Below are 12,616 nucleotides of genomic sequence, written 5' to 3' on the forward strand. Positions count from 1 at the left end.
GCCATTTACTACTTGAAATAATAAACCCAGAAACAACTGTATGGTCTTGACTGATGTTACACATTAAGGCCAGCCTGAACTAATTCCAGCCTCTCACCTAACTTCCTCTCTCTCAAGTGTACAAATGGTAATGTATTTCTGTACAAAACCCAGGTAATAGTCATATTTGCAATTAAACCAATTTCCTATTAAATTCTATGGACTTATAGTATAAGAATTATCCAGCTATCAAGTTCCATTTACAACTTGTTAGGGTTGGACTCATGCAGCTCAAGAAGACACTGCTCCTGGTAATCTACTCAAGTCACAGGAAAGAGGCAGTGGAGCCCTGTGGCACTGTACTCCCCACTTCGAAGAAGCTACTATTAAAGTCACCTTATTGATCCAGTTTCAGCTTACACCAAGATCATATATTGTTCCCTTAACAGTAGGCCCACAAATAAACAATGACAAACAAGGGAGACTGGAGAAGATGACACACACCCTCCTGATAAGCAGAGATAAAGAGCTCTTAAGGCTTTGAGGCCTTGTGTTCTCAGAAGTCAAATTCTTCCCTATGTAGTACCCCAAGCACACCATCAGGGTGTGCCTTCCACTTTTTAATTTCAACAGCACTTCAGAACAAAATAGCCATTTATCTGAAATCTGTTTATTGTGTTTCATGGTACTCACTATTCTAATAACTAACTTCAGTAAACACTCAAGTTGTATTCTGCCTTGCACAGATGGTTTCAGACATGAGATACAATGATGCTACAGCAGAAGGACAATAGTAAGTGTCAAAGATGTGAAAATAAAGTTCTACTATACAGGCCAATAGTAACAAAAATTAATCAACATTTCAGTACAAAATTGTAGGAAATTTGTGAAAAAAATGGTTAAAGTGTTGAAAGAGAGGTTCTGAACACAATAGCAGCACTCCTTCCCACTTTGGACTGTGTGCAAATGCAGCAATAACAAAATACCTGTATTTCCAAAACAGAGGTAAGGAAACGGCAGATAAAGCTCAGTTCCTACTGTGACAGTCACAGACTTGCCACTGTCTGGGTAAGAACAAGGCTTCTGTTACTCAAGGAAAAGAGTCAGGTGTAGAGTTCATGCACTAATGCTACCCTTCAGCTTATGCTACTATTGACAGCTTGTCGATTAAATCATCAACAGTATTCACAAGGAGTTTTGTATCCTCCTTGTCACTCATCCGATGCTGGCCGATTTTGCGGAGGATAACATCCACGTCCTTGCTCAAAACACGATCAGCAACCTGCATAGAGATCTGCCAAGGGACATCACCATCCTTCATGCCATGGATAAGGCGTATGGGACATGTTACAGGAATAGGACTATTCAGCACACAGTGATTTTCTGCTTCTCTGATAAAGTCATAGGTCAAGGAGTAATATCCTTCCTCATTGTGCTTTGTTTGATACTTCCATTCGCCCTTTTCTTCTATTTCTTTTTGTGCCTATAAAAAAAAGAGAGCAAAGAATAGATAAAACAGATGTTAGAAGCACTTAAGAGTACCTCAACTTATTTCTGTTCTAAAAGCAGTAAAACTCTCCCAGGCATAAAATTTCAACTTGTTCATTTTTATGAGCAGAAGTGTTTTCCTGTTCTCCTCACAGCATCTGAGAAGACAAACCCCCTACCAAGTCACAAAAACTTCTCTCCAAACCTCTCCTTTACATTAATCTAGTTAAAATTCACCAGTGAAATTAAGTTTCTTAGCCAGAATCTATCAGAAAGAAAATATGTATAGCCATCATGAACAGTAAATCTCCTTGGCTTCAATCGGTTCACTGACCCTCAAACAAGGAGAAATCCTAGGGAAAAGACATTTTCCAGTGATCAGTCTTTTCAGTCTTTGCCATAATAGGTGTCTCTGAACACTGTATTTCCAGATTCTTACCTTAGTCCTAGTTATACCAACACTACAAAGTGCCTTAGAAAAAACACAAACAAATCGGGAAAGTTTTTAAATTATTTTAAAGCACACATTATTTATTGCCATGTAACACCTGATTTGCTTTCCTGAAGACTAGACATTAGTCTAGTCAATAGACATCATCAAGGAAGAATCTCAGAAGGGCAGATCCCACTACCTAAATCTTACAGTCTTTACAAACACACTAACCTGAAGAATTTCCTTTCTATGCACACAGCCTGTGTCATACTCATCTCATCCAGTGCCACCTCAACTACTTTAGTGGCTACTTCTCCATCCTTGAAAGCACAAGGATCCAATTCCAGTGCAAATATAAGATATTCAACACTGAAATCGAATGGACTGCTAACAGCAGGGATCTGACTTCACATCCTCTGAACGACAGCAATATAAGCACACTCTGGCTAGTGCTCACACTAGTCTCACACTGTAAGCTTACATTAATCAAACACAAAAAACTTACCTGAAAATTTGCAAGAAAACTACAGTTTAAATAATGTAATTTCTTAAACTCTTGGTAATATTTTTTTTTCTGACTGCACAGAAGCCAACCATCAACATTTACCTCAATGGGAAGCCTCTTGAAAGTTGTTACAACGTGATCTGCTGCTACAGCTACTCCAACCAGAGCAGCTACTTTATCTGGGCGTGCTATTGCAGCATGAAGCATCAGCCATCCACCCATGCTGGAGCCCACCAGAATCTGGAAAAGAAAATTAAAAAAGAGAAGAAAATAGAGTGTTTTACAGGTAATGGCTAATAGGTTTTTTCTTCTTGCCCAAAATATCAGTTTTCACTTGGTTTAACGATTTAAACCTTGGGCATAATCCTGCTGTCCTTACCCAGGCAGAACTGCTATCACTTCCAGTGGAAATTTTGCCTGAGTAAGCACCACAAGACCTGGTATTTATTATTCTGTTTGGAATGGCTGGTTATTGCTGTCTGAGACTGAAACACTGTAAACACTGTAAAATGAGACTTGAAACAATTCAGTATCATACGCATACTTTTATGTTCCCTTCTCAAGATAAATGCACATGGTAAAGGTTCAGTGCAGTAAAAGAAGTAAACAAAAGCAATTCCTAATACGAAATTGTTTTACACACAATACTAGGTATTTCTAGGTTGTAGGAGATTCCAAGTTTCTCACAGTGATTTCTAAACTAGCTGAAGAAATCAAATGCTGCTTTTCCTGCCTTTTTTTTAAAGCTATTTAATCATATGGAGTATCTTGTAATTTTCCTGCAAATCCTTTAATTAATTCATCAGCATGGGACGGTGACACACTTTCTCATTAAGAGGGCTGCACTGCACTGGAAAAATTCCCTGTCCCCTGACAGGTGGCTGCTCCACCATGAGGCCTTCTCAGACTCTCTGGGACAACAGCCCTGCTCTGAGCAGGAGATTCTAATAAACAACCTCCAGGAGGCCCTGCCAACCCATGCTTCCATGATTTTGTGACCTACCTGCTTGCAAAAGAGCTCCTGTGAATACGACTTCTCAAGTGATTTAGCTTGAAAGTGAGTGTCAGTTGTTCAGCAAAAGCTACTGCTGACCAGAGCTACTATGGCATATTTTTGATCAATGTTCTACCCTGAGGGAAAACCACCATTCTATATTTAAAAACAGAATATAACCTGTGGTCCATCTGTAAGTTCATCCAGTATAGACAGAACATCTTTTCTCCACTTCCCAATTGTACACTCTTCAAATTTACCATCTGAACTTCCACATCCTGTATAGTCAAATCTGAAAAAATAACCATCAACATGAAAGTCATAGTACTGTCTGCAGCAACACAGACACTAACTAAATACTGCTGTATAATCAAATCAGCAGGGGAAAAATACCACATTGAGTACTTTCTTACTTGGTCCTGTTTATCACTAGAACCAAAAATCACATAAAAGGGGTTTAAATACAACACACACAACTAAGCTATGCAGCGTTCTCTTATCATTTGATAGAACATCATAATTTACAAGAATAGACAAAAAATTTCCCTTACAGACAAAAGAAACCCCTCAGATACTTCAACTTTAAAGGTATTTTTAAAATGTACGGACTCTTTTAAACACTGAACACAAGTATGAAGACTTATAACACACAGCATTCCATCTAGTCTATCAAAGGACAGCATTACCAAGCAGGGGCAAGTTCTTCTAAACCCACAGAAGACACAGGGTAACTTAATCAGACTTGGCAGGTAAAGACAGTGCTCACAGTGGTAACTTAAAAACCAGAACTCCAGGTCCTTCCTTTTTAATTTTTGTGCCTATAGCCTGATTGTAACATGGAGCACTGGCCAGACTACAGAAAATTAGAGAATTTTCTGAATTACTCTCAGAATACATTTTCCTGATTTACCTCAGTCTCTCTACTGACAGAAATCCTACATTTGGACATGGAAAAAAGACTTCTTAGCTTGTATACAAGCTCCCTTAGCACAGGGAGCATCCCAATCCAAATGCCAAAGTTTACAGATTTGTGTTAAAACCCCTTCCCCCAACCCACGAGAACAGTTTCACTTTCTCAAGAACAATACTCCTGTATGTACCTGATGAAGGCATGGCCTAATGATTTGCAGAAATCTTCAAGGGCAGTTGCTTTCTGACCATTCATATTTGAATTGAAGCCTGGAAGGAAAATAACCCCCGGATTCCTGCCTTTTAGTTTCTGATAAGCAATATTTGGTCGATCTGGTCGAGTAAGAAAGCTGACCGATGACTTCAGTCTGCAAACTAATAAGAGGAACTGCTTAGTACAAGCATCATGATAATCTTGGCAGAAACACAAGTATTTTATAAACTCAGGGTTTGGCAAATGTGGGCATATTATGTGAAAATACGGTATTTTGGCTCAAGAGAGAAGAAAAAAGCATCTCCTATATTCTTTAATGACTGAAAAGTACTGATGAATCTGAGAAAGATAGTTTATTGCGATTCATTCTCATCATTAAATGCCAACCATGTAGAGAGTTCACTCAGCAACTATCCAAGTGGTTGACTGAAAATGAACACTAAGGCTTCCCAGACTTCATCAGTCCTCATATTTTATACCATCTTGGATACATTTACTCATTTCACAAAAAAACTTCCAATTTATTATCTGCTTAGTTTAACTTTTAATTTTCAAAAAGCATAATTCTGAGACTAGAGTACTTTGTGCAATGGAAGTTTACAAGTACATGAGATGACAAATTCTTCAAGAAAATTAAAACCGAAGGATAAAACTATACCTTTATCAAAACCCTGGATCCACACAATATATGGAGATATAGGGGGAAGTTCAAAAGAATTGTGAAAGAGTCTTTTGACTAACTTCTTCATCATAATGAGCATAAAACAACACTAGCATTGTTTAAAACCAAGTGAAATAACATCAAACAAGGAAATAAGATTAGCAGAGGAAATGCTAACTAATTAATAATTCTGCTGAATCCCAATAGCTGCTACAGGATTTAATCTAACTTTAGCACTCAGCTGTACCTCTACTGAGGGTAAGGACAAGCAATTCATAGAGAGCTGTTAAGGAGACTTAATCCACTCTATTATCCAACTCAGCAAGGTAATTTGTTAAACTGAAAGCTCGGTCAAGTCTTCTAAGACTTTGACACTCTTAATTCTTAGATTAGAAGATGACTGGTTCTTCAACAGCGAGGCACAGAAGCTATCCAACCCAAAATAAAGCATCAGGGCTTCCTAGGGGTATAATAACTGCATAAACAGTGCAAAAAACAAGCCCTGACAGTATCACACCACTTAACTGTCCTGCAGCCTTGAGTTCTGTTTTGTCACTATCAGAGAGATTACATTCAAGGGGTTTTGGGGGGTTGGCTTGTTGTTAAACTTGGATGTGCATGAGTAAGTGTGGATACATAACAGATAAAAGATGCAGATAGCATTCAGCACTTTCCTAGAGTCCAACAGAAATGGTATCTTTTGAACTACAGATTAAAACCATTAAATTGTTCCTCAAACAATAAGGTAGTTCTTTATCCTACTGAGGCATGAGTTGTTTATAAAGGTGAATGACTCCCACAGTAAAGGTATTCAGATGCATCCACACTGTGGCTTTTGATTTGTGTGTGTCTCTCACTAAGCCAGTCACTTTTTCAAGTGCCAGTAAGAGGAGATACACCAAGAACTGCTACATTTAATAGAAAAATAATTAGGAGGATTTTTCTCCCCCATAAGTCTTGATAGCCATCTCTGAAGGCACTGGTCTTCCATGCTGCAGCACTCTGGAGGTGTCCTCAAACTACTTTGACACTGGGCAGGGTTCCGACTGCAGCTACAAGACACAACCACCGTCTAAGCTATTTCACAAATTATTCGTCCATTTAACAAGTTAATGGAAGTGCACCAGTGGCAATCCCAACCTGAATAATGCAAACCCCTAAAGCAACCACCCCAGCCAACACAAAAGCAAAGCTCACTGCAGTCACCCTCTCAAATTTCTCCTTAGACAGACAAGACCATCAGCAGCTGCCCAATAATTTCTCCTCCTGACTTTAGGAAAGACCTCCATAAGAGCAGGGAAGCATTTCTAAAGGGTGCAAGGCAGGTATTAGTGTTTATAAAAGCAAGTTACAGACAGAAGGTGATAGCTACAGGAAGACCACAGGACCCTTGCCTGATGGTATCTATGAAATTCTCTTCATATCGGAATCACTGTGCACTTTTATGAACACCAGAAACTGTGACTGAGACCAGTGTTACATGTCAAAGCCAAAAAAAGTCCTCCGAACAACTCTGGGAATGTTCCTGCACTGTGATCTTCCCATTGCCAGCAGCAGCAGCAGATTAATGCTGCTGTGACAGGCAATGGACTCAACGCTGTCCACACCTGGTTCCATGCAACCACCCACACTCCAGCAGGAACCGCTGCTTGGCCTGGTCCCAGAGCACCTAAAGACACACTCAAATAAACAGATGCTCTGATAATGTTACTGTTATAAACACACAGAAAGGGAGAAAAACACAGCAACAAAATGTCACTGTATTCAAGCTTTTGTGCAGCTACAAAATGTGCACCGTTAGTGGCAAGTAAGTTTTACTTATTGAGCAACCTTAGATGAGATTCATCTGTCCAATTAAAAGCAATGAATAAACTCAGCAAGTCACATAAGCACGGGGTCTCACACGGCAAGAAGGGGCACTGCGTGTTTGGGAAGAGACCGATCTCACTCAGAAGTGTATGCTAGCAAAGCTTTTCAGGTACCTGGCGAAGCTTTACAGGCAGGCACGCTTCACACCCGATCAAGCGAACTGGCGCACCGATTCCCAGCTCCTCAAAACGCACCAGGGGCAAGAGCTTAGAGCCAACAAAACACACGCGGGGAAAGCGACTGTCCTGCCCTGTGCAGACACCGAGCCCCCCCCGCGGGGCTGGCAAGGAGGAAAAGCCTGTCAGGAACCCCGTCGGAAAGGAACCGAGTTTAAGATCCCCATCCCCACCAGAGGGCCTCGCCCCGGCCCTTCCCGATGGAGACGGCGCTGCAGGGGAGGAAAGGGTGTCACCCGCAGCTGCCCGAGAGCCGCCCAGCGGCCGTCACAGCCGGCACCGACACACATCCTCTCCCCTCCGAGTGGCACCCCTTCTGCTCCGAGCTTCCCGGGGCCCCTCCCTTACCCCGGAGCGCCCGGACCGCCCTCAGCGGTGACAGCGATGCCCGCAGGGCCGAGGCGCAGCCGACCCGCACCAGCGCTCCCGCCATGGCCGCCATGGCCGCCGCCCGCGCACGCGCCGCCCGCCTCCCTCGGCTGTGAAGGGATGGCCGGGGCGGGGCGGGCCGCGGTCTGCGGTCCGTGCTGAGAGCCTGCCTGGCAAACTGCAAACAAAGTTTTGTCAATAAAAAGCCCCAAGACATTCAGCGTGCGTTTCCCAGCGTGCGTGTTTCCCCAGAGCCAGCAGTGCCTTGTATCCAAGAAGGCCAGAGGTGTGCATTGGGAAGAGCACTGCCAGCAGGCCGAGGCAGGTGATCCAGCCCCTCTGCTCAGCCCCGGTGAGGCACCTCTGGAGTGCTGTGTCCAGGTCTGGGCTCCTCAGTACAGGAGAGACACGGAGCTCTTGGAGCGGGTCGGGTGGAAGGCAATGAGGGCGATTGGAGCACTTCTCTTAGGAGGAAAGGCTGAGGGAACTGCGCCTCTTCAGTCTTGAGAAGAAGTGGCTGAGAACGGACCTTATTAACGGGCTCACACCTCCTCACCTTCTCTCAGCCTTAGGTATATGAGTGCAGGAGCCAAAACTATGTCTTTTTGCACTGTACTTTTATATACAGGCCATGGCAGCCACAAAGAAAAGAAAATAATCATAGAATGTCCAAATCATTTAGACTGGAAAAGATCTCAAATATCATCAAGTCCGACCTTTGACCAAATACCACCGTGTCAACTGGACCATAGCACTACATGCTACATCCAGTCGTTTCTTGAGTATCTCCAGGGATGCCCCTCCACCACCTCCCTGGGCAGCCCATTCCAATGCTTGACAACCCTTTCTGCTAAGAAGTTCTTCCTGATGTCCAACCTTCCCTGACGTGTGAAAATGAATGCTAAGAAAGGTCAGTGCCTGCCAAGGTAAGGATGTTTTCCCATCCCAGCACCAGGCCAGCACCTGTAGGTCATGGGACACAGCAGAGGTTTTTAAGACTCAGCCTACCTGGTTTGCAACTGCCCGAGAGCCTTCAGGGTAAGCAGGTATTTGACTCCCAGGCAGGTAAGCTTGAAGGGCTTTTATGATCAGTGCAGACTGATCATAAACGGGGGTGCCTACCACCATGCTCTGCTTATGTTGTCTTGATGTCCACCACTACAGAACCCACCCCACTTCATGATGATGATGGCAAACTTAGCGAAAAGAAATCAGTCATAAAACCACACTGGTTTTCATTTCCACAGTGAGTTAATACTTCATTCCATTCAAGTCGTGTCTAAGTCAAATATTGAGAAAACTGCAAAATCCTCAAACTCAAGCAATTTCTGGTTTATAGTTAAACAAAAAAATTGTCAATATCCAAGCTTGGTGATAAATTTTTCAAACAGGTTCATAAAAAATGAAAAAGGTACTATATCATGTATATGCAGTAAGCAGACTACACTCCTAATTCCACTGCCCTCCCAAAGGTTATTTTCCATAGCTCTTTTATGGGAAAATACATGGAATAGTTAACTGTTACTGAGAAATACAATATTGCTTGCATGACATACAAATAGTTGTATACAACTATTTAAAAGACAGACATGTCTCAGGATAATGCAGCAAGAAAATATCTGAAACATGTGTATTTTTAAAAATGTTTATTGAAATGCCTTCATTGCATCATGCAGGATACAAAAATCATTATTAGAAAACCTTTATAACTATACTTAGGAATAAAATCAAGATACATCAGGGAAAAATAATAACTGTATAAACAAAAGCAATTTATTTCTGATAGTGTTTTAAATTATAGATTACAGGCTGTGATCTGCACAGATGATAACAATTATCTTGCAACAACAGTCTCTTCTTTTATGATTCAAGTCGAAACTGATGTTTGTCATGCTAGAACAACCACATCACCTGTGTATACCACAAACCTGTTCATTACAGTTACAGGGTTTTAGAAGTATAACAAAAATATTCTGCCAGCATACTTCTATTCTGTTTTCAGTTTATTTGTTTAATCAAAAACCATTAACTTTTCATCAAGGGGAAAAAAAAAAAGTCTAATGTGCTTTCTTCTAGTACACAAACCACAGAGCGTGTAAGTTTTGATTACTGAAATAGAACCCCTTTAAGGTCATAATATGAGACTTTCTTGAAGTTCATTTCAATTAAATAATTTATATTTTTGCAATATTACTCCAGGACTTGGAGGTGATTTTAAAATGGGAGACCACTGCACCCTCAGTATTTTTGCCGTTTTAGGAATCTCAATCCCTACTACTTCAAACTTTCGGGGGTTTTTATTCATACACTGCTTAGTGTAAACTCTTAGAACTCACCTCTCTCTTTTTATTCTATTAGACAGCATTATTCTGTGCAGATATACATTAAACAACAAAACAACTCTCTGTGACTGAAAGCTTGGCTCCAAAGAATTCAGATAGGTAGAGATTTTGGTGCTGGCTTCAAGGCAGGCAATGTTTCAGAGATTTCAATAGAGCGTTCACTTGGCAAAGGGTAAGATTAGAACCACACTGGGACCTTACTACATGAAAGAAGATTGCTGTAGGGTCCAGAATCAGCTTATTCTATTCAACAGGGAAGATGAAAAAAATCCCTCTTTATGAGGAAGTTAATACATGTGTTTCCATTTCTCATCCTTGTGGAAAAAAATGCATCTTTATAAAGCTATCCTTCTCTTCTCTTTTCTTTTTTTTTTTTTGTGGAGCTCCATAGATGCAAACTTTAAACATACAATTGTTGCCACTAAGTGCTTGAACACACAGAATATCATAACAATTTAATTACATTAAAGGTCATTAAGAGTTTTGGCACTGTCCCCTTACAGAAAGTTAGGTACAACTAACAATATGAAAACATAAGGGAATTGTATAACTCTTTGGCTCTGTTGTAACACTTAACTACTAAGGCAAGAACTGTGCGTACCTTAGGGCTGCTCCTTGTTTGTATTTTTATAAAATACTTGACTAAAAGTTTTAAAAAGTCACCTAATTATCTATAAATGTCAAATGTTGCATATTAAAATATATGCTTATTACACCTTTTTGTTTCACAACTAGAATTTTTGCATACCAATGAGAACACACATACTTGTAAACTGTTCAGTGTAAGTTTATGAAGACATTCTCTGTATAAGAGAATTTGTAGAAACTTATCATTCAATCAAGATGCTGTAATTAAAATTGCCTGATTATCCATTTTGGAGCACTGTGATTCTCTCAACAGCTTTAGCTTGTTCATTCCTATTAAAATCAACTAAAACAGGTAACAAGCCTCCCTTTTCAATGCATTTTTAACCCCCTCTCAATCTGAGGTTTCAGGTGCACATCATAAGGAGGACATTTCAGGGTATTCACTGGCTTTTCAGCTGTCACTAGGTATGGCTAACTTCATTAGTTATTGCAGGATGCCCTATCGCTCCCCTTTTATTACAACATGAAGTGGGTGTAGCCTTCTGCGCCTGTAACAATGACATCCATCCAGATCCTCATGGCTTCTGGAGAAGGAGCAACCATGTAGTAGATGCGGTCATGGGTCTTAACACTGAAAGTCAGCAATGGGTTGGGACTCTAGAATAAAACACAAAGAAGATATCAAAAGCATGAAATCAAAGCCATTTATTGGTACCAGAGGTGGAATTGCTTACAGGGATATTTATGAATAGGGTTAAGAAGAAAGATAAAATGCTGTACCACTGCATCTTCTATTGCAGCAGATATGCATTTGAAGTGTTTGTGGCCACCATAAACACCTTTGCATCATTTTTCCAGTAGACTATTATACAGTACTACAGGGCTCCAAGCTGTTGTTTCATGCCCAATTAACTAACTCCTCCCCTCTGTCCAGTGGCTTTCACAAATTGTTCACAGTTCATTTAAATTACAGATGAGAGGCTGGGGGTGCCATGAGCACAGTTAACTCCCTCCCTGGCACAGAGGCATGTAGCCAGGCCTTGACTTGTCCATGCCACTGATTTCAGCAGTCTCACCACTGGACGAAAGAACTACTTGCAGCAAATACCACTTTGCAGGTAGACGCACTTATCTCTGCTTCCATCGGTATTAAAAAAACGCCAAAATAGTGATAATTACAGATTAGCTTCCTTTTCCTACACTCCAGGATTTTTTTTAATATTTGTTTTGTTTCTTTAATTGTCCCCCAATAGTGTTAGGTCTCCCTTTAATTTTACAGCGACTACCGTACTTTGGGTACTCTATGTGATACGTGGTTAAAATGCCAATAACAAAGTTTACCTTATATGCATTCTTTAGATGATCATAATAGACTTCTTCAATAGCTTGGAAATATATTACACCTTTTAATTTAGTTTCATGTTTGTCTAAAATGGAAAAGAGAGAAAGACTTCAGAACTGAAATGAACAGTAAGAAGCAAAAGCTTTATTTGCATTTCCATGTATGTTCAGCTGATAAGTGACTTAACAGTTCCGCTTCTGAAATCCCACAGAAACCTTCAACCTTTCTTACTAGTTTGTTGGTTTTGTTGAGAGATGCATTTTTGACTTTAATATGTTTTCTTTTTCACCTAGTTTCCAAGGGTAAAAGCTTTTGCAATTTCCTGATCTATTTGCAAGTCACTCCCTTCACTGAAGTGTCTAAATGTTATGGAGGGTATTAGCTCACAGAAGGCCAGATGTGTCTCAGATACATCCACTCTTCCCATTCCATGAAAACCAGGCAGACTTCATACAGTTCTCAGGCTAAGACCTCCAGTTTGCCTTCAATGGAAAACTGTAATGATAGTCAAATTTTCAATACAATCTGACACCAAAACCTTTATATTAGAACATAATTGGTGCATGTACTTTTTTTGAAAAATGCTTCTTCACATGTGAACTAAACAGTCACCACTATAATGTTGCACAAGAAAAAGGAGAGGGCAGCACAGCATCCACCCTCCATTTTCCTGCAGCGGAGAGAGAAATTGTTAAGAAGCATCCCAACTGCATGTGGACACTGAGGGGCAAACTTCCTTTCACTCCC

At 40.7% G+C, this 12,616-nt stretch overlaps 2 protein-coding genes across 17 annotated transcripts in view; both read right to left on the reverse strand.

The window, feature by feature from the left end:
* Positions 1-629: 629 nt before the first annotated feature.
* On the reverse strand, positions 630-7,685 carry ABHD10 (abhydrolase domain containing 10, depalmitoylase). Its single transcript, XM_042031537.1, has 5 exons — positions 7,577-7,685; positions 4,500-4,683; positions 3,580-3,691; positions 2,508-2,645; positions 630-1,462 (listed from the first exon to the last, which is right to left on the reverse strand). Exons 1-5 carry the CDS (start codon positions 7,668-7,670, stop codon positions 1,121-1,123), a joined length of 870 nt encoding a protein of 289 aa, XP_041887471.1. The 5' UTR covers positions 7,671-7,685; the 3' UTR covers positions 630-1,120.
* A 1,543-nt stretch (positions 7,686-9,228) lies between these two features.
* The window catches only part of PHLDB2 (pleckstrin homology like domain family B member 2), a 65,767-nt gene continuing 62,379 nt past the window's right edge, over positions 9,229-12,616 (reverse strand). For all 16 annotated transcript variants that reach the window (XM_042031540.1, XM_042031539.1, XM_042031543.1 and 13 more), the window contains 2 exons: positions 11,869-11,954; positions 9,229-11,184 (listed from right to left, as the gene is read on the reverse strand). In XM_042031540.1, coding sequence (XP_041887474.1) covers positions 11,044-11,184; positions 11,869-11,954 — 227 coding nt within the window. In that variant the 3' untranslated portion in view covers positions 9,229-11,043. The remainder of the gene's footprint in view (positions 11,185-11,868; positions 11,955-12,616) is intronic.

The sequence above is a fragment of the Corvus kubaryi genome, unplaced genomic scaffold, assembly GCF_017639235.1.
Source record: "Corvus kubaryi isolate FWS band 111438036 unplaced genomic scaffold, C.kubaryi_AGA036_p1.0 37341, whole genome shotgun sequence".
In the NCBI taxonomy this organism is placed as follows: Eukaryota; Metazoa; Chordata; class Aves; order Passeriformes; family Corvidae; genus Corvus; species Corvus kubaryi.